This window comes from Hippocampus comes, unplaced genomic scaffold (genome assembly GCF_001891065.2).
Source record: "Hippocampus comes isolate QL1 unplaced genomic scaffold, H_comes_QL1_v1.1 scaffold367, whole genome shotgun sequence".
Classification (NCBI taxonomy): domain Eukaryota; kingdom Metazoa; phylum Chordata; class Actinopteri; order Syngnathiformes; family Syngnathidae; genus Hippocampus; species Hippocampus comes.
Genome location: NW_017805741.1, coordinates 671510 through 692615, shown reverse-complemented (window position 1 = coordinate 692615; position 21106 = coordinate 671510). Strand labels below are relative to the sequence as shown.

The 21106-nt window shown below is 46.1% G+C and overlaps 3 protein-coding genes across 9 annotated transcripts in view; 2 read left to right on the top strand and 1 right to left on the bottom strand.

The window, feature by feature from the left end:
• Positions 1–6: 6 nt before the first annotated feature.
• Positions 7–4914, top strand: LOC109523911 (hyaluronan-binding protein 2-like). 2 transcript variants are annotated; one of them, XM_019883375.1, is made up of 10 exons: positions 7–40; positions 523–636; positions 1437–1553; positions 1830–2004; positions 2111–2199; positions 2626–2866; positions 3366–3490; positions 3674–3811; positions 3932–4074; positions 4324–4914. In XM_019883375.1, the coding sequence occupies exons 1-10, from the start codon at positions 19–21 to the stop codon at positions 4477–4479; spliced, it is 1320 nt and encodes a 439-aa protein (XP_019738934.1). In that variant the 5' UTR covers positions 7–18; the 3' UTR covers positions 4480–4914. The 2 variants fall into 2 exon arrangements, with proteins under 2 accessions (XP_019738934.1, XP_019738935.1); XM_019883376.1 differs by lacking the exons at positions 7–40; positions 523–636 and having other exon boundaries at positions 1468–1549.
• A 157-nt stretch (positions 4915–5071) lies between these two features.
• nrap (nebulin-related anchoring protein) lies at positions 5072–18944 on the bottom strand. Of its 3 annotated transcripts, XM_019883372.1 has the most exons (43): positions 18743–18943; positions 18243–18337; positions 18060–18147; positions 16927–17031; positions 16658–16750; positions 16394–16501; positions 16215–16319; positions 15871–15978; positions 15637–15744; positions 15310–15417; positions 15006–15122; positions 14403–14507; positions 14185–14289; positions 13881–13985; positions 13705–13803; positions 13375–13479; positions 13194–13301; positions 13018–13125; positions 12743–12940; positions 12125–12229; positions 11943–12041; positions 11758–11862; positions 11373–11480; positions 10998–11155; positions 10633–10786; positions 10436–10540; positions 10195–10293; positions 10001–10105; positions 9818–9925; positions 9595–9708; positions 9328–9525; positions 9158–9262; positions 8941–9039; positions 8770–8874; positions 8588–8695; positions 8018–8329; positions 7838–7942; positions 7361–7459; positions 7183–7287; positions 6841–6948; positions 6360–6671; positions 6048–6203; positions 5072–5472 (listed from the first exon to the last, which is right to left on the bottom strand). In XM_019883372.1, the coding sequence occupies exons 1-43, from the start codon at positions 18806–18808 to the stop codon at positions 5170–5172; spliced, it is 5409 nt and encodes a 1802-aa protein (XP_019738931.1). In that variant the 5' UTR covers positions 18809–18943; the 3' UTR covers positions 5072–5169. The 3 variants fall into 3 exon arrangements, with proteins under 3 accessions (XP_019738931.1, XP_019738933.1, XP_019738932.1); XM_019883374.1 differs by lacking the exon at positions 7838–7942 and having other exon boundaries at positions 18743–18944; XM_019883373.1 differs by lacking the exon at positions 16927–17031.
• Positions 14036–21106, top strand: part of LOC109523912 (caspase-7-like) — a 10573-nt gene continuing 3502 nt past the window's right edge. The window contains exons 1-3 of one of the 4 annotated variants that reach the window (XM_019883379.1): positions 14036–14080; positions 18966–19051; positions 20310–20425. In XM_019883379.1, coding sequence (XP_019738938.1) covers positions 18977–19051; positions 20310–20425 — 191 coding nt within the window. In that variant the 5' untranslated portion in view covers positions 14036–14080; positions 18966–18976. Of the gene's footprint in view, positions 14081–15977; positions 16054–18953; positions 19056–19905; positions 20055–20309; positions 20426–21106 lie in introns of those variants that run through there. The other 3 variants (XM_019883378.1, XM_019883381.1, XM_019883380.1) reach the window with 3 other exon arrangements.

The window sequence follows — 21106 nt, the reverse complement described above, 5'->3', positions numbered from 1 at the left end:
ATTGGTCATTTTTCGACGATGGCGAATATACAATCTGCCTGTGAGTTTTTCATGCCTTGTCTGTTTGCGCTGTTATAGTCATTGTGTCCAAACATAAGTTGTTTCAACGTTTCTACCGAGCAGATAAATCATTGCTAGTTTTGTTAGCCTTCGTCGTTTTTTCATCGTGTGAGCTAGCAGACTCTCAAACCTAAATTAAGTGGTTTGGCTCTTCTTTCTTTTATGCTAAGTTTTACAACAAACTTTAACCGGTAGGCGCAATAAAAGGCTTAAGGGGTTCAGTTTTGAAAAAATGATTCACTCCCTGCTAAATTGCCGCTCGTTATAAAGTTCGCCACAGCCGTCGTCCAATACTCGTAACTCAAATCATTGCTCACAAGCCAAGGCGGGGAAGGGCGAGGGGGAGTCGGGCGGCCAGTATGTATCTTGAAAATCTTGTCAGCCAAGGTACCACTGTGTTCGCCTAATGTTTTTTTTTTGTTTGTTTGTTTGTTGTGGGTTTTTTTTTAATTGAATATTCAGCTAAAGATGTCTGCAAGGATATGAATTGTCATTTTGGTGACTGCGTGTTGAACTCTGCTGGAGGACCAGAGTGCAAGTGCACATACCCCTACCTCGGACCCAACTGTCTCCAACGTGAGTATTTAAGGCTTTTGGTTCAAATTTGTTTTCTGCAAAAGCATCACCGACTCCATCAAGAGTGTAGTCAAGTATACGTTATTTCTTGCAGACAAATTACACAGACTGCCAGCAGTTAGATTGAGAGATTTGGCATATTTTGAGTGTTGTTATGTTTGTTGCTGTGTCAAAATGAAATAATTCAACAATGAAATGGCTAGAAAGCAAACGTATTACTCAAAATGTATTCATAATAGTTACTGCATATACATATGAAAGCTGGATTGGTGTTATTATCACATATGTGGAATTTAATGTGAAATAATGGCAAAAAAATATTGGTTGAAAATAAATAACCAATAAAATAAAAGATTAAAAGATGGATTAATTGCTGAGAATAGCAAATGTATAATTAATGAATGTATGAATGACTAAATTAAGGGAGGAATATATTTTTAAATAATTGCCCTAAAAACTTTTGTCTTGGTATAACTCCATAAAATAAATGATTAAAAATATCTAAAACATAATTGATCATTTATATTTCATAATTAGTAAGCCACGAATGACGGACTAATCCAGTCAACTCCTGCAATTCCTTTCTTCTTGTGCCAAAATGAAATAAACATGGAGTCAATCTAGGAAATGATTAAAATTTGAATGAATTGCAAACAAATAAATCATCAATGAAATGATGAAAGAACAATTCATTTGAACCTCTCAGAGATGAATGAAGTCAACGGATTCCGATTTTTAATCACCGTATGGTTTGCCAACTTTGATTCCTGTTTTGCCAACTTTGAACCTCGGTCGAGCAGAGCAAGCCGTTCCCTGCAGTCCCAATCCTTGCCACAACGGAGGCGTCTGTATGGAGCAAAATCGCCAAGCAAATTGCACTTGTCGCAAAGGATACAGAGGACGCTACTGCCAAGTAGGTACGCGCTATCGGCACTCTTGTCTTCTAAAATGTCCACAATTTGAGATTCTTATTTGAGAACATTAAACAACAGCATTTTCAATAAATTGACCAAAAAATGTGTCCAACTTTTTTCTCATGAGATTGCAGCTTTTTTTCTTGAAAATGTGTGACTGCGTTCCCACATGATTACGATTTTTTTTTTCTTGAAAATATATACTGTACCACATTTGTCCAGAAACTATTGGAGAAAGTGTGTGTGTGTGTGTGTGTGTGTGTGTGTGTGTGTGTATAGCCCCCAATGACTGCTACGTGGGCAACGGCACGTCATACGGCGGCATGGTCAGTACCACGGTACACGGTGAGGAATGTCTCAACTGGCATTCCGTCTCCATTCTGCTAAATGAAGGGCGAAGTCCTTTCGACATGTACCCAAACTTCAGCGGCTTGGGACAAAACAACCACTGCAGGTATCAAATGGTCATTTCCTTTTTTTGTCATAAAATTACATTCTTTGTTAGTGCGTGTGTGTGTGAGATCAATGTTTAATCATGTATTTGATCGTTGTCATGTTAGGAATCCAGATGGGGAGAACAAGCCGTGGTGTTATGTCAAAAGGGCCAAGGTGGAGTGGGACTACTGCGACGTCAAGCCGTGCCACCCAGGTGGGAACTCACACACAACCATTGTTTGGAAGGGAAAGCCTTCAATCTTGGAAAAAAAAAGAATACAGTCGTGGGTCTTTTTCAATTTATTGATTCATTTATTTTTTTAATAAAGTCTCAGACTCTCTGGAACAAGTCCGAATTTTCAGAGAATTTATTCAAATAACTTTGGCAAGAAAGTTGTAATTTGCAGAGAATAAATTCAAAGAACCTGGATAAAAAGTCTTAAGTTTTTGTATTTGAGAAAAAAGTTTCCAAGAATAAAATCGTATATGTTTGAGGAAAAAGTCTTAATAGTTTTGGAGGGGGTGACACGTGCTCTTGAAAAGTTTTCAAGAATATTGTGTTGTGTCCCCAAAAGTTTTTTCTTTTTGAGAAAACCTCAGACTCTGTGTTCACTCTTCCATTCCCTCTCGATATTTACAGAAGTCTTTCATCTTACTCGCCCGACCAATCCAAACCAACCTGTCGCCATGTTCTCCCAGTGCGGTATTGCCCAGCCAAAGGAGCACCACCGGATTTTCTGGGGCATCAAGTCATGGCCGGGTGCCCACCCGTGGCAAGTGTCGGTGCAGGAACGACCAAAAGGCTCCAACGTCGCCTTCGATCCGAGTTGCGGCGGTGCCCTGCTCTCCTCCTGCTGGGTCGTCACGGCTGCGCATTGCATGTAGGTACTGGGAACTGAAATTTATTAGTCCAAGAAATTAGGATTTTTTTTTTTTTAAGTATTCTTGAAATTCGAACTAGGCAAACTTTAGTATGGGAAGAACACATTTTATTTTCATAAACACAGTGATTTTTTTTTTTCACCTCATTTACATGTAGTCTTGCTCATTCGGAAAACATTGGGAAAAAGATCCCTGTTTTCAGAGAGCGGCATCATGTATCTTGGAGGGAAAAAATAAATAAATTCTGAGAACAAAGTTGTATGTCAATGAAAAAGTTGTCATAGTGAGAGGAAGGAAGTTGTCATTTTCAAGAATCGAAGTCTGCCGTCATATCTTGAAGAATAAGTCCAAAGTTTGAAACGCTTTCAATTCCTTTCCAAATCCAAAAGAACACCTTGCTTTTGGGCTGCGCTCCAAAGTCCCGCCGTTCCCGGAACCGGCTTCCATACGGCCTTCTGTTTTGTTTTTCATTTGTTTGATTCTTGAATGTGTTTCTAGCGATACGGCTAATGAATACCAGGTGATGGTGGGAGCGGTCAAACTCGACTCGACGGAGCTCACGTACCAGCTCATCCCAGTGGTCACCATCCTCCTTCATCCTGCGCGTGGTGACGTTGACATCGGTTGGTCCAAACGCATCCGTCGGTTCATTTTATATGAGCACTTATCCTCCTCCGAGGTGCGGTGCACTTTGTGTTGCTCATGATGTTGGTACTTAGGTGAAAATCATCAGAACCGGTAACGGGAGAAGTTGATGTTTCTGGATCCTTTTGTGATTGTCCAACTCCGCTTCTTGTGTTTTGTAGCTCTGCTCCAACTCCAAGTCACACACGGCCAATACTGTGCCCGGGAATCAAGATTTGTTCGAACTGTGTGTCTACCCAAACAGGACTTCCCCGTCGGAAAGGAATGCGTGGTCTCAGGATGGGGAAACAATGGAAACTGTAAATTTCCCCACTGAAAAAAACGTGACATGAGCGTGTGATTGATTGAAAGTGCATTTTCAGATTGCGGTTTCTCGTTCACTTTGACCGCAAGCCAACTAAAGTTGTGGCCCTTTCCAGCCAGCAGAAGCAACGACTTGTTGGACGCCTACGTCTTGCTCATCTCGGAGCGGACATGCAATCAGCCTCAAGCGTACGAAGGCCTTTTGCGCGACGGCGAGCTGTGCGCAGGCAACATGAAAGGGGGAGCCGACTCTTGTTATGTATGAACGCGGAGCGTCGCGTCCTCGCGACAAATCGTTTCTACACTGGAACCTCCAAAGCGGAGCGTGATTGATGCCGGCTGACTTCCAAATTGTTCTCATTTCAAAAAGTTTCCAAGCTGAAGTGGGGACAAAGTCCTCGTTTTTTCAAATCACCTCTGACCATTGTACCCTTTGGAGATTTCACTTGGCACCATTTCAGGCTCTCTGTTTTTTTGGGTAGCGCATGACCTTTGGCTTATCGCGCAGGGTGACTCCGGCGGCCCTCTGGTGTGCCAGCACAACGGCGTACATTACCTGGCTGGAGTGCTGAGTTGGGGAGATGGCTGCGGCCTCCCGAACAAGCCCGGCGTCTACGTCGATGTCTACAAGTTTGTCAACTGGATTCGACACGAGATCGGCTGAACCTTGGCGAGGTGAACCGTAGTGCAATAAGCTTCCAACCTCGATTTTACTCCAGTGAATAGCAAGTGATGTGAAGCTATCAAACCAGGAATTCCTGAACCATTAAACAATTGACAGAAACGTGCAAGATTGGGATTTTTGATTGATTGATTTATTTTGAATGCGGTCAAATGGAGCATTTACTCCGAGCCCAGCTTTGAGTTTTCACGTCACAAAAGCTGAACCTGCCAGACTTAAGAGTTGATGCCTCGCTCCGAGTGTACGACATCATCAAACCCAAGCTAAAACATCGGCACCAAACAAAAAGTTGCGGCAAACGTGCTTGTGTGTGTGGGGGGGAGGGGGTCATGGGGGGGGGATGGCCACTTCCTGCTGTGATGACAATTCCTAAATGCAAACATAACATTGATCTTTCATGCTCTTAAAATCATTTCATGTCACGTCCTACATTTCCTGGGTTCAATTGCATTTACAACGCTCTTTTGTTGTAAATTTTCTATTTACTTTCTTTGCTGTAAAACTGTATTTACATTCACTTTTTGTCATTGTTAAATCCATCACTGTGCTGTTGATTATTATTATTATTTTTTTGTGCTAAACATAGCAAGTTCCATCTTCATTCAACATGCTTGCATCCTTCATTCATCATCCATCTAGCTCAGTCCCGCGTGGCCGTATTCTCCCAAACTTCTAAGTATCTTTAATAGCTTTGGCCTGACCGGATGTCTTGAGCGCGCTGTGCCGTGCGGCCGACGAGGCGCTGCTGGATTTCTTCTCCATGGATTTGAAGGTGGCGCTGCTGCTACTTGTGGTGGTGGTGGTGGTGGTCTTTTTCTGCACGGTCTGGTAGGTCTTTGTCCTGTTGACGTGAAGCACCTCCGTGGCGTCCATGTTGACGCCTTGCCGCATCTCCTCGCTGGTCTGCGCCTGCTCGGACGAGTGTTGCTGTTGTTGCTGCTGCTGTTGCTCCTCCATCCGCTGCTGGTAGTGGAGCTGCAACATGGAAAAGGTTGGTTGAAAGCTTGATAGTGACCCTTTGAGCTCAATGCTGGCCATTTGTGGCCAATGACTACTTTTCAGGAACCATTTCATCTGTGTCAATGCAAATGTGTAAAATTCCCAAGAGTGTGTGAGGACTTTGGTCAAATGTTGTCCTTTGCGACTTAAACTCTTGAAATGTTCATTTTGGCTACATCATGACCAAATGAAACCCGTGGAAATTTTTTTTTTTAATTCCTCACAATTGACTGAATTGTATTATCATCTCAACGTGTGTTTGGCGGTTTCCCTCTCTTGGCACACTACATTAAAGTTAGCCATGCACAAAGTCTTTGTCCCACACACTGGCTGTTATGTTAGATTAATAAAAATAAATGACTATCATCCACCTTCTCTCTGTGACGCGCATGATCAGCTCCTCAACTAGCTGTGTAAAAGCCTAATAACTATTCTGATCATTTGAATCAGGTGTGTTGGAAAAGGGGACTTCTGAAACGTGCGGGACTGCGGCACTCTCGGAGCCGAGTTGTCTCCCCCTGGAAGAGACAGACGCACCAATTCGGACTCACCATTATCATGCGCTGGTACTTGGCGATGGCCTCATCTGTGGTCACCCCCTCAGCCAAGCCCAGCTCGGCAGCCCGGCGAGCCAGCTCAACCTTGTGGGAGCCAGGAGGGGTCCAGCCCGCTCCCCTCATCCGGTTCAGGTCCGACTTGTAGTTCACCTGCAACAGACGTCACAGCAGGAGCTCGAGCGTCAACCAAAGGTGACACTAACACTACAGTCGTCGTGACGATAGTGATCGTGAGTCCGCAAAAACTGAAATTGACAAAAGTGAACTTTGACCGAGAATGTCCACAGACTGCTCGGTGGGTCTTACGTCGCTCTGCAGCTGGTAGGCCTGCTTGGCGTGCTTGACCTGGAGCTGCTCCGAGTCGCACGTGTAGTCGTGGAGCTTGCTTCGGTACGCCAAGTCGCTGGCCTGTGCCTGGCTCTTCTTGGCCAGCAGGAACTCGGGCTGGTCGGCGTGGATCTTGTAGTTGGCCCGCTCCTCCTTGGACTGCCGCTTGTACTCCAGGTTGCTCTGGAGCTTGCTGGCCGCCAGCGAGTGCATCATTTTCGGGTCGTCCTCCACGCAGCGCAGCCCCACCTGCTGGCCCTTCTCCCGCAAGTGAGAGTCCTTGTAGAGCACCTAGTCGAGGGGCAAGTGGTCTTTGGTCATTCCCCGGAAATAATCAGATTGCACCTCATCGGTTCGGAAATTAGGACTGATTGACTACGAATGACGGATCTTCAGCTTTGAGGACTTTGGGGCAGAGGCCCTTTTCTGATCATTTCCAAGAAGCGCAGACAACACTCACATCGCTGGCAATTTCCCTCGAGGCCTTTGCCGTTCGGAAGGGGATGGCGTCCAGCCGCAAGTCGTAGCCCAGCATCTTCAGCTGCTCTCCGGAGGCCTTGTATACTTTCTGCACCCAAATGGTTCAGTGGTCCCATTTCTTAGCATCCACTGTACACTGCTTCCAAAAGGCTAGGAATATTCAGCTTTCAGGTGAAATTTCGGGATCAAAGTAAAATTCACTCTTCAACCGTTAGACCGCAAACAAAAAGGTTCGAGGAGGTCCCTCCAACAATATTGTTCAATGTTCCTTGAAAGCCTCGTGTGAGTACGGTGCATGTTTCTAGTTTTCAATGGATCTTACGTCGCTAATGTGCTGGGCGTTCATCCTGGCTCGGACGAAGTCGGGATCGTCCGGATGTAAGGTGTACTTGTTCATGTCGTCGTTCCGACCCGATTTGTACAGCCTCTGGATGGAGAACCGGAATCATGTGTCCAGAAACTGCTCAAAACTGTTTCGTTATCCATTTTCTTCACGTTACCTCGCTGCACTGTTGATAGCTGGCCTTGGCGTGGAGCATATCTGGGGAGTCTGTCACCGAGGTGAACTTCAAGCTGTCTGGCAGTTGGCGGTATCGCTTCTGCATGGTGAAAAAATGCATTTGCTGTACGGTGATATTCTCTCGGTATATTGCGACTCATCGTTTCCGCCGTGCTTTGTGACCGTTTTTATGTTTTGTTACAGTTTGCAGGAGGAGGACCCCTACCAACTCGAAGTAGCAGTTGCCGTTCCCACATCGTAGGGATAAGATACACTCGGTCCGTGAGTATCGTTAGATGGTTTGTGTTGCTACATCGGCCAAGCTCTTCCTGATCTTTTGGCTTTGTCTGGTTTACTACTTCTACATTTTTCTTTTTCACAGGGAGTTCTGTGTCTTTCCAAAAGTGCCTTGCCATGTTTATCTTTCATGCGGGTTGCTTCTTTTTCAACACGGTGTCATCTGAAAGTGCCCACTTACATCACTAACAAGTCTCCCAGCATTCTTGGCCGACTCCAGCTGCGGTGCTCCCACGCCATCCCACGCCACGCCCTTCATGAAGTTCAGGTCCGACTTGTACAGTGTCTAGACAGGAAGCGGTCATATCACTCAGTTCACCTCCCAACCCAATGATCGCATTCTTTGGTCGCCCTGCCTCACCTCACTCTGCAGGTTGTAGGCTTTCTTAGCCCAGTTGACCTTCATGTCGTCGGGAAGCACCGTGTACTCGTGAAGTCTCTTCCTGTAGTCCTGCTCGCTGGCCAGGGCCTGAGCGTTCCTGGCCGTGACGAAGTGGACCGTGTCAGGCGTCAGGTGGTAGCGCCCGCTGGCCGTCAAGGCGTCCTTGCGGTACTCCTGGTCGCTGGCCAACCGGTTTGCCTGCATGTAGTGCAGCAGATACGTGTCGTCCGAAACGCTCTGGGCGCCAATGCGCTTGCCTTTTTCCATGAGGTGGTTGTGTTTGTACTTGTACTGCGGAGAGGGAGATACAAAATATACGGCACTCAAATTGTGGCAACACAAATCCAAAGACCTTTATTTTGGCTTGACTGTTAGTGCACCGACTTTAGAGATTTTTCAATGACAAACTGTCGCTTGCTCAATTTTTTTTTTCTGTTTTGAACCAAAATGTGACCTCACTCACGCAACAGATTAGTCTTGTGTCCGTGATGTTGGTAACTGGAATATGAGTAAGTAGACTAGCGCCCGTATCTGTCATCGTAATCTTACATCACTGGCGATGCCCGTGGAGCTCTTGGCTGCCTGGAATGGTATGTCCTGCATGGTCAGCTTGTAGCCCCGAGCCCTCAGATTATGCCAGGAGTCCCTGTATCGGATCTGAAGAACCAACCATCCGGCTTCAAATGTCCGACAGTGAGAACAAGTCGACGGGCCACAGAAGCCGGTCTGACCTCGCTAAAGTTAGCCGCGTTGATCTTTGCTTGAGTGATCTCCGGTCTTTCGGCCGTGATGGTGTAGCTGTGCTGGTCGCTCACCCCTTTCTCTTTGTACAGACGCTAGGCGAGAGGCAAGTTTAGCGAATAACGGTATGACCACGTTGCGAGGGAAAACGACATACTTACCTCATTCGTGATCAGTCCACTGAGTTTGGCGTGGATTATGTCAGGGGAGTCTGCCACAGACGTGTGCTTGAAGTTGTATGGTTGCTGGCGATACTTTTTCTGAGGTAGGACAAAGATTGCGAGTCATCTTTGCTCCAGTTTAGAGGCATTGCGGTATTGAAATGTTTGTAGCCAGGTAGGTGGGTCGGCAGGCAGTCAGGTAAATCATCAGTCTTACGTCACTGATCAGGTCACCAGCTTTCCTGGAGCCTTCAATTTGCAGAGCCCCAGTTGCGATCCACGCTGCACCCCGCAGGTAATTGAGATCGGAACGATACATCCTCTGCAACATGGAGAAAATCGTGACGTGGTTGTTGTAACTCCTTGTAAGTGTTGAGTGTGCCTTACCTCGCTTTGCAGAGCGTACGCTTTCTTCGCCGCCTGCAGCTTCATGTCGTCCGGCAGGGAGGTGTACTGATGCAAGGTCAGCCTGTAGTCGTGATCGCTGACCAAAGACTGGGCCTTCTTGGCATGGGCCACCTCCAACATATCCATTGGAAGGTGGTGCTTGGAGCGCTGGCTGGCCGACTCCTTCTTGTACGTAATCTGGGTGGCGGAAGGGGAAAAGGTGTTTTCAATCAGGTAAAAAGTCTACCAAAGAGAGAAAGCACCCACGTCGCTTTGCAGCTTGTTGGCGTAAACGGAGTGAGCCATGTTCATGTCGTCTTGCAGCCCTTTCGGTCCAGTCATCTTCCCTTTGGTCTTCTCAAACTCCCCTTTGTATTTTTGCTGTCATGACACGAACATAGCATTGCAATGAATATATTGGCAAGACGATGACAGCTTTGAGGCCTCTGACATCAGATTTCCTCGTCGGACCGGCGCGCTGGCCACTCACATCACTCAGTATGTCAGCAGAGGCTTTGGCCGACTGGAAAGGAATAGCATCCAGACGCAGTCTGTGGCCTCCGTCACGTAGTTTAGTCCAAGATTCTTTGTAACGACTCTGAAATCAAAGAGTTTTTTTAGCTTGTAAAAGTCGCACTGAGGCAGAACGGATTGGTTTTCGGCGTCCGTTTACCTCACTCAAGTTCAAGGCGTTGATCTTGGCTTGCACAAACTCGGGCAGCTCCTCATCGAGGGTGTAGTTGTGCTTCATGTTTTCTCCCTTCTCTCTGTACAACCTCTGTCAAGACATCGTATCGAGCATCATTTCACATTCGCAAAACCGCTCATCACACTCGAGACATGACGACTCAAGTCACAAGTACTCACATCAATGGCCAGTTTGTTGCTGAGTTTGGCCTGAACCATCTCTGGCGTGTCTTCAACACTTGTAAACTTCAGGGCGCTCACATTCTGGCGATACTTTTTCTAAAGCGGGAGGGGTTGAAATCTTGACTTGAGAATTTCATTGGGCTTTTGATGGCCAACATTCTATTTCTTCCTTCTGTGTCTCTCTCCTCTCACTCCTGCTTTACACAATCGCTCGCACCTATCAATTTCTGTTCGTTACCTCGCTGACCAGCTCCCCGGCTTTTTTGGCCTGCTGGACATCCAAAGACTTGGAGGCCTCCCAGCCGACACCCTTCATCCAGGCCAGATCGGATCGGTAGAGTTTCTAAAGACGCACACATAGACAGGCGGTTCTCCAAAATGGTTTACCGACCAATGACATAGAAGTTTCTGAAACTCTCTGTCTGTGGCACTGACGTCGCTCTGCAGTCCGTAGGCCTTCTTTGCCCAGGCCACATTCATGTCAGTTGGCAGCGTGGTGTACTCGTGCAGGAATGTTCTGTAGTTGTAGTCTGCCGCCAAGTCTTGGGCCTTCTTGGCCTGGCTGATATTGAGCATGTCCAGAGAAACACTGGGGAGGAGATTGAGTCGCACATTGTCGTGTTTTACAGTCTCAATATCAATGTCGGGAAAGGAAAAGTATCATCCGCTCTGAGGCGACGGCACATACAGACGCGTTATCTATCTGCTGTATCATTCTACGTTTAGATAGCTTAGCATTTGGTGCAGGAACAGCGCGCATGAAAAAGTCACGTCGCGTTCACCAACACCGAAGGCCTCACTTGAATTGGGTCTTGGTGTCCTCATAGTTCTTCTTGTAGTCGCGGCCACTCTGTAGTTTGGTGGCCAGAGCCGAGTGAGCCATCTGTGAGTCGTCGCTGACTGACTTGATTCCGATCACCTTGCCTTTGTTTTTCTCATATTGCTCTTTGTATTTGACCTGCCAGGGAACAAGACGGAGGAGTTTTACCGAGAGGTGGGCCGGTCACAGAAGCTGCCGATAAATGATGAAAACGGTAGGCATGAAAGTCGCTTTGTTTCTGAGGCACGGCTTTTACCCATTCTAACCATTCATTCTTGAATTTCACACAAATCAAAGGTCCTGTCCTCATTTCTAAATCTGTCCGCCGATCGTGGGGGAAAAAAAAAAAACTCACATCACTGGCCAGGTCTCTCTTAGCTCTGGCGGTGAGAATCGAAAGTGAGTCTAATCGGAGCTCAAAGCCCTTTTCCCGCTGTTTCTCCCATTGGCTTTTGTAGATTTTCTGAAAGAAAAAAGAAAGAAAGTACAATCAGAGGAATGACGGTTTGCTTTTGAACACGCAAGGAACGCAAACCCCGAACGACCATCTTTGCCTTGAAGGTGAATGTACACCTCAAATGACCCCTTGAACAACCGGATTCTGAGGATTTTCAATCCTATTCCGATGTCCTTTGTTTTCAAAGTAACGCCACTCTATCAGTTTTGGCAAAAAAAGGTGATAAAACCATGAGCGTTCACGTCGTCACTCTTATAAAATCCAGGAAGGTCGGCGCACTCACCCCACTGAGAAGCTCGGCGTTTGCCTTGGCTTGTCTGAACAGCGGCGTATCCTTCGTCATGGTGTACTGGTGGATCATCTGCTCGGTGTTTGCTTTGTACGCCAGCTAAAAAGCACAATTTTCAAAAGCAGTGACCGACGGTGAGCTGCGGCAACGCAAGTCTGCTTTCATCGCGATGACCTTACGTCGCTCTGCAATTCCTGGCTCTTCTTGGCGTGTTTGATGAACAGATTGTCCGCCACCTGGGTGAACTTGATGCGATCCACCTTCTGCCGATATTTATTCTACAAAAGAGTGACAGCGCCGGACACAACGCGTCGTTTATCCGGAGCTCGCTCGGAGATTAAACACACGACAGAGAACTGACGTCGCTGAGCAGATCCCCGGCTTTCTTGGCCTGCGTGATGTTGAGGCAGCCGTCGGTCTCCCAGCTCACCCCCTTCATCCAGTTTAAGTCTGAGCGATACCGGTTCTGATGAGCGGAAGAAAAAAAAAAGTCATTGGTCAGTCGATTGGAAAAGGGTGGCTTCAAAGATCTGACCGCTTTGAGGCGAGGAGACTTTCAAGATCCTCGCGATCAAGCCCATCCAGCCATGCCCTTCGAGACTTTGCTCGGTGTATTGGGGCACAGTCAGACAGAAAAATCATCAAATTGCCCAGAACATCTTTGTGAGAACGAAGTTAAGCTCCTCGTTGAAATGAACCGACAGGTTATAATGAATGAATGGACGGAATGCGAATTTGAAGACTGATTGATGTACTAAAAAAAAAAAAAAAAAGCCTGAACTGATTTTGACCCCGCTGTTCTCGATAACATCGGTCGGGTTCTCGCATTGAGACAGCATATGACACACTCATGAGTACAATTTCAGATCGGGAGGACACGACACACAGTCGAGCTCTGGCCTGAACTGTTTGTGGACCACACAATAGCCCGATTTCATGAGTCCAACTGTAATTTGAAGATCACGTGCCCGTTTCTCACCTCACTCTGCAGGGAGTACGCCTTCTTGGCTTGCTGGACCTTGATGTCATCAGCCATGACGGTGTAATCGTGCAGCCTGGTGCGATATTCCACGTCACTGGCCAGAGCTTGGGCCTTTTTGGCGTGACTCAGGTTGACCATGTCCATCGACAGGCTGTACTGGCCCCGGTTCTCCTTGGAGCCCTTCTTGTATGCAATCTGCAGGGGGAGCCAACCAATGCGAGTGACTTCACGAAGAGCCAGCCGCGCGAGTGGGGTGGCTCGGAATGACTTACGTCGCTGTGCATCTTGGCCACCTGCAGCGAATGTAAAGTCTTGGAGTCGCTCACGTTGACGCCGGCGGCCAATTCCCTGTTCTTCAGGTAGTTTTCTCTGTATTTGAGCTAGGGCACATCACAGGCATCGTGACTCACGCGTTCCCAATCATTGGGGTCGTGTTGTTTTTCCTCACATCGCTGGCGAGGTCTCGGGAAGCCTTCGCCGCCTTGACGCTGAGGTCGTCCACGCCGATGTCGCACGCCTTCGATTTGGTCTTCTCCCACTCCTCCTTGTATTTAATCTAGAACGAGAGCGCGCGGTGTGACCGGGAGACGACATCTCACCGAAGATGGAGAAAACGGGGGCCCGCTTACGTCACTGCACAAGGCCGCATTGTCTTTGGCCCTCTTGATTTGTGGCAAGTCCTCGCGAAGTGTGTACAGATGCTTGGTCTTCTCGTAGTCTGCTTTGTAGTTGAGCTGAACGATTGCAAAAAGAGCCCTCTTTCAGAACGACAGGATTGCTTCGCAACACAAAGCAAAAGAAGGGTCATTCGAATGAGCACCCGCTGGTGCAGCAGAATCCAAGCGTCATGGCTTCTCATAAAATAAAAAAAGGTTTGTTGCAAGCATTTTCTTGATGAAATGTGTTGATAAAAACTTTCCCGTCAACATGACACTTTTGAGCTCACGCGTTGTACTCACATTGCTGATAAGTTGAGCGTTTTTCTTGGCCAGGAGGATCGCCGGCGTGTCCTTCACTGGACTGTACTTGACCTGGTCGATGTGCTGCCTGTAGTTCTTCTGCGGAGGTGGACATTTCACCGGGCAAATCCCTCAACGACTCAACGAGCGCTGTCATCAGACTGGAGAGAACTCACGTCTTTCAGTGGGTCCAGCTTCCTTTGGCTGCGGTAGCCTGGTGTCAGTGTGGCTTGGTAGGTGTACTCGCCTTGATCTTGCTCGTGACCTTGTTTGTATGAAATCTGAAGAGCACAGGAGAGACCACAGTTTCTTCATCCTGAAGGACAAACGCCTAAAAACTGGCACACTGGCTGTGAAATCCAGACGCAAGAGGGAGGTAGGACTTAAATGGCTGATTTTCGAGACTCGAGGCTCGGTTATGACTGGCATTCATTCATTTGACTGACCGGCACCTCGAGTCGATGGTCTGTAAATGCTTACGTCGCTGGCCAGCGTCCGGACTTTCATGGCGTGCATGGTCCGCTTGTCCATTCCCGAGCCTTCATAGTGGCGCTTCATGTCGATGTACTTCTCCTTGTATTTGTTCTTGTGCACCACACAGAAAAAGTAGCGCATGTGTTATCACCACGATATCGCCACAGTTCCCATGCGATTGTAATTGCGGCCAGGGTACGATAACATCATTGCTCTGGACTTACATCACTTGTGAACTTGGCTACTTTAGTAGCATTTTGAAACTGGGGCGTCTCGCAGAAATTGATGCTGTGGCCTTTGCTGTTCTCCAAGTCTTTCTTGTACTCTACCTGTTGGCCAGGAGAGGAAAATTTAGCTCTCCAAGACCAATTTTTCAAAAACAAGGCAGACATTTTCCTGCTAAAAAAACGATTTCAATTATGACCAAGTAACCCCCCCCCCCCAAAACAAAAAAACGATCTCAAAATAAATGTTTAAAAACAATCTGTTCTCAAATATTAAATGCAAATATTTGCAACTTAAACGTTCGACAAAACTGAACTAGACCCAACAAATATACTGTGCCGGATTCAAAAACTGTTTTTTTTTTCTTTTTTTTTTTCCACGTTTCACACTTTTAGTCACTGATCTCAAAGCTTGCTCTTTGTTCAATTTAAAATGATCAGTCCGCCACGAGCCACTTGTAATAGACATCAAAATGTTCACTGTTCAGAATAGAGCCACAAGTGCGCGCGGTGACATAATTTCGGACAGATGCACCGCGTGGCCTCGGAGGGACGCTGAGCATCGCGTCTACGTGATGGCTTCAAGCCAAGCGACCGCCTCACCTCACTGACAAGCTTGTTGATCTTGCGGGCGTTCATCAAGGCCAGGTTGTCCTCCGAGGTCAGGCTGTGGAAATGTGACGTGCCCTTCATCTTATTTAAGTCTTTTCTGTATTTCAGCTGCGAGAAAAACAGATTAAGCGAAGCAAAGGGTTTTTTTTTTGTGTTTTCTTTCTTTCAGTTGTCTCTCCTAACCTCCCAAACACACACTGAGCACCGAAATCGATTTCAACCGATCCTAGTTTTGTTTTTAGCTCCACAACTTTTAAGAATCCACATCCAAAGACAAAGTGAACTTTCCACTCACATCACTTGCGTTTTCCTGAGCCTTCTTAGCCAGGTGGTACCCGGGCGTTATCATGGCAGGGAAGCTTCCTTTTCCTCGCTGCTGCTCGTACTCTTCGGTGTAGGCGATCTACAGAAAGTGCACCGCATGATTAAATATGCCGGAGATGATTCACGAGACACACCTTTTGAATTCTGCAGTTTAGATGAGCACAAGTTGCTTTGGAAAGATGGTTTTACTTAGATATCCATCTTAGGGTGCATGTACGAATTTGCGTTTTTACGTCTCTTACAAATATTCTGCTGACTTCTGTGATGACCAAAAAAAAAAAAAAACAACAACAACAACCTGGCTGAAGTTGTCTGCATTCTCTCTGGCGTGGAGCATTTCGGCCAAGGTCGCGTCGGCACTGGCCTTGCCCTTTATCTCCTGCTCGTATACGTGACGATACTTTATCTGCCACAAACCACAGAGACAGCAGTTGACTTTCAGAAAAGTACTCACACTGTGTATTTAAGTCGTAGTATCAAAGTATCAGTGCTTGGTTAACTTCAAGCCACGGCACAATTTTTTTATGCTTACGTTGCTGGCCTGTTCGGAGGCCTTTTTTGACATCTTGTATCCAGGTGTCAGATGCGCGGGGAAGCTGCCTTTGCCTTTGTGCTGCTCGTACTCCTCTGTGTAGGCATACTGCAAAAAGAATATGAGACTGCGGCCGCCCTCACATGCACAAGAACTGTAGAAAAAAAAAATCTCCCCTTATGAATTAAAATGCCTTAAATCATTTATCTCTCGACACAAAAAAAAAAAAAAACAAAAGTAACGGACCAAATGACGAAGCGTAACTCGATTGAAGGTACCGCAGCATTCGCATGATTATCTGCCCAAGTGTGAGTCGACACGAAAGTCACTGACAAAAGACTCACATCGCTGACAATCTGCCCTTGTTTCTTGGCCAGGAGCACCTCCGGGGGGTCCACAAAGGCGGTGTATTTTGAAACTCTCTCCTCGTGGCCTTTTTTGTATTCAAGCTTTTCGAGACAGAGCACAAGAATCTCAATATGGGCGCACACTCATGCAGCAAATGTGGCAAATGTTCCCTTACGTTGCTTGCCAGGGTGTTGGCCATTTTGGCCGCCTGGTATCCCGGTGTGATCAGGGCCGGGAAGCTGCCTTTGCCTTTGGACTCGTCGTATTCCTCCATGTATTTGACCTGGCATCAGAAGTGGCAAAAGTACTCACACATGCCGTACTGAAGTAGAATTACAGATATTTGTGTAAGACTCTGGTAAAAGTAGAAATACTCATTCAACTCCTTTCCTAAAAAAAAAAGCATTTAGACGAAATGGTCCGAAAACAGTCAACTCACGTCACTGATGTTTGTCTGAGCTTGTGACATGGACACCATCTCCTGGTTGTACCAAGACTGCTGCTGGGAAAACTCTGACTGAAACTTGAAGGACTGTTTGGATACAAATGACATTCAAAAGACATTTAAGGCACAAAAGCGAAGAGAAGTGATGATGATTTGGTGTATATGGTGTCTCCTATTCCCGAGGATTGAGGTTCAAGATATAGCCAATAAAATGTTGCCAGGAAGTCCCCCTTTTTGGCCAGTTGCTCTCCTTTTGAGCTCACCTGGCCGGCCATCTGATTGGCTAGACGAGCCCTCTCCAGCTCCCTGGACTTCATGTCATAGTGGAAGGTGGACATAAAACGATCGCCATCCTCGCGATACTTCAGCTACAATTGCACATAGACGACAAAACATTAAAGCCAAGACCAGCACACGTTTGCACAAGCGCAACACTGGACATGTGCCTCCTCTGCCGAGGTTGCGTGACATTTTGGTGAATCTGGCTGTTGACAAACATCGTGACTTGATGGCTTGATTTTAGGGACTGAGCGTTTCAGATCCGGCGAGAAAACACTTAACACTGATGATGCAAGATTATCTGTTAGGGCCCCAAGTGTTTGTCATATGATGCACGAGGATTTACTCCATATCAGGAACCTTCTGTTAACGATGCTGGATTCCATGTAAAGTCCCTCGAGATGCTGTACTGAGGCCTCATCTAATATGTTGTCACAATATATATTGCGTTTACAATCTGTCGGTATCACAAAATCCGTTTTCTCCAATAGTCCAGTAGTTGTTTGGCTCAACAGTAAACGTTTTAGTCTCAGCCCAAGAATGATTGAAAACAAGTTATGTGTTAAAAAAATAATAGGAAGTTGGTCACAAGTCAACGGTCAGATCAGATATCGGCATGTGACGACCTCAGTTTTTTTGGGTGCATCTCTCAGTAGCTGATATGCTCGCTAGCCTGCTGCTAATATAAGACGGGAGTCTCGCGTGGACTCTGAGACGCAGACGGAATCCAACAGACGGGAACAGGTGGAGGAGGGGGAGCGACGCCGGGATCTTTTTGTGGAGTTTAATTTTAGCCGGCTGAAGCATAAAAGCTGGTCGGCGACGAGGGCAAAACACAGAAATAACCGGAGACGCGCTCTCCCCTCTCCATTCCATAAGGCTGCCGTCACGATAGACTCATAGCTACCTTCTGGGAAAAGATACCATGGAGTGCTTAAAAAAAAAAAAAAAAAAAGGAAGTCACCTGACCACCAAATTCCTGCTTTTTGTGATTCAATCTGGCCACAACTGAGCACCTGCCTGAGGCAAGCATGCTGTAAGCGCCTTCTGTGTCATGTTCCAAATTCTTTGCAAAGATAGTAGCTTGTGTCCTAAAGCCATCATGACAGCATCTCACCTCACTGCTGGCATTGCTCTGCTTTTTCGCGGTGATGTTGATGGGTGTTTCATACACGCTGGTAAAGGTGTTGTTCCTCGGATTGTGTCTGCAGGCGGGAAATACACACCGTTGTGACTTTTATTTTGAATTTACGTATTCATTTTTTTTCGAAATGGAGACTATTGGCTGAGTTCTACTCACACTGAGCAGTAAGGCCTCTTCTTGTGGCTGACAAAGTTATTGGCCGTCAGCACCATTTTACAGACGTCGCAGTGAAAACATGCTTTGTGCCAGTTCTGCCGAAGAAAAATCACATTATTAGTTCTGGTGTTAACCACATAGTTTGGCATGTGGGCAGGACCACAAATTTAGCATTAGCTTCAGGCCAGATCTGACCATTAGCATCCAGTTTTGATTTGCCTCTGTGTAATATGATCATCATTTATTATGCTTTTAAGCTTTTTGGAAACGTTTCTCTGACCTTTTATTTGTTTTTAGAGATAAAATGCAGACCCTATTTGGCCCACCTGCCGCAGGTTGCCCAACCCTGCTGTAAACGTTTTCAGCGTTGCCACAGCTGTGATGATTTTTTTTAGAATTGTCTGCTTTGGCATATGTTACATTGACTGAAGGTAAAACAATATAGTCATTACAAAAACATTTCTGCCAAACAACAATCAATCGAGGCCTTCTTTGAATACCTGATCAATGCAGTTGATCTTCTCCGCCGGGTACACCACAAACCCGCACCTTGCACAAGACTGCATTTTAAATCCTTTGTCTTCACCCTGCGCCCCTTCAAAAATAAAATCTTGAGACAAAGTTCAGGAAGCAGTCAACCAGCAGGCAGTCCCTCTTGTGTGTTTCTCCGCTGGTGGTAAACTTAGTTCTGTGACTGTGCTACTGCGTTCTCTTACTTGACAGGGTTTCCCTTGATGGACCACCCCCCTTGTGCCAAAGCATTCGAGACCACTGGCAGACACAGCTGCCTATCTGCAGGACATGGCAATGTAGGTGTGTAATGATCCCTTGCTGGACAATTAGGTCAACCTTGTTATGACACATCGGGAGTGACACAGCGTTCGATGTTAAACAATAGCTATAGATAGGAACTAGACCACCGCACCGTTTATGGGAATCGCTTGAAACGCTGTATGGATTGCTTGGAATCATTTTGGTACAAGTATATGCAGAAATTCAAAGCTAATCAAAACATCAGATTTTATATTTACCGCATTCTTTTTAATTTACTTCCAGTTCCGTGAGCTCATAAAAGCTGTGAAGTGCAACAACTTCGAAAATGGAAATCAATTTCAATTCAATTGAGTTTTATGCGCACAGCCACAAAAGTGTCTTCCAGACAGGTTGCAGGTTGATAAAAAAAAAAAAAAAAATCTCCAACCTATGGACTTTTTTTTTTAACATTTTGATTAAAGGGATTCAACAATTGCCAGTTGTATGTATGTATGTATGTATGTAACATTTTACATGACAGTTACACTCATATTAACACTTTGTTCTTATAAAATATTTTCTATTCTCAGAAAGGATATTGATGTTAGATGAATAATTAGTTTTCTATTTTAATTACAAAATAATTCTAGTTTATTGTACTGTTTTATCTCGTTTTCATTGTGGTCCTAACACTTTTCGTTGTAAAACTCCCCAAAAAAGTAGAATGTAGTTTAATTAGTTGTTTTTTCGGTATAACATCTTGTTTCAATAGTTTACAATAGTGTAACGCTTGTTTTAATGCCGGCCAGAACCGTTCCAATATGGCAACAACGCACACGCATAACGACAAGGAAGTGTCGCTAATACGGCAGCCGTAGATTACGTTGGCCGTGACGTAAGACGTCGTGACGCTCCTTGGAGATTCCCCCGTCAAACTTGACCGAAGAGTTTCCAGCTGTTGTTTTTGAGGAAGTGAAAGCGTGTCGGTGGTGAACAAACGACTTTTTTTTTTAACAGCAACTTGACTGACCTAGCGTCTTAGCACTATAACAACACAACGTGAGTTTGTGATAACGTGGTCACTCTTCCCTAAAATAGTTTGATAAGCGTTCTAAAACTCAGTTTTCTCCGTAAACGACTAGCGAGATGGAATCAGATTTGTCAATTGCACTCGCGTTTAAAAGTCACTTATTGTCTCGTTCCTGAAATAACTGAATGTGAATCAGCCCTTTTCGTGATACGAAGCATTGTAATTGCGTTTCATGAAAAAATGTTAGCGGCATGGTGAAAGTTTGGTCATGTGATGCTCAACAGATGGCTGGAGAACCTGCAGAGAAGACCCAACTTGGAGATTTAGAAGAGAAAGAGGAGATGTCGATGGACACAACAGATGCCAAACCTGACCGCAAGGGAAGGTTTTTACTCTTTGGGTAAGTGCACATGAAAACGTTTTTTTCACTGGCCTCGTGTGACTCCGCAGCTCCAGACAACAGTGGGTGGGGCCGGGGCAGGGGATATAAAATTGTGGTCATGAAAGGGTCCCCACCAAGTTGGCAATTCAAATTGTGCAGGTGATGAGAAAGCCTGGTGCAGTTTATAAAATCCATCTCACCCCCTGATGCATTCAAAGATACTTCCAGTATAATTAGACTGGACATACAAATATAAAAATAAACTGTGGCAGTGTCATGAAAGTGAATGACTTCAGAAAAAGGCACGACAATCTATATTTTATCCATTCAAATGTATTTATTGATTCCCGGCCGTTCTCTTCCTTCCACTGCCCTCAGTGCATGTATGTGGACGATCCTTTTCTTTTTTTGTCGAATTGGGTTCAAATCGCGACATGTTGCCAGGACACCTTTGATCAAATTATTGGGTATCCACAAAATCTTAAAGAACAAGAATAAGTATTTGCTTACATTGAAAATTGTTCTGCACTATCCCCGTTGACCCCACGTGTGGTCACGGCGGCGTGAGGTTCGGGGGGCCCTCGGATTGAATAGGCTTTTAGAAAGCGCTGGTGCGGTGGTGAGGTTGCTGACTCAGGGAGGAGGAGGGGGGGGGCTGACAACGCGCCCCCTCCCCACCCCCCCGGCAGCATCTCCCCC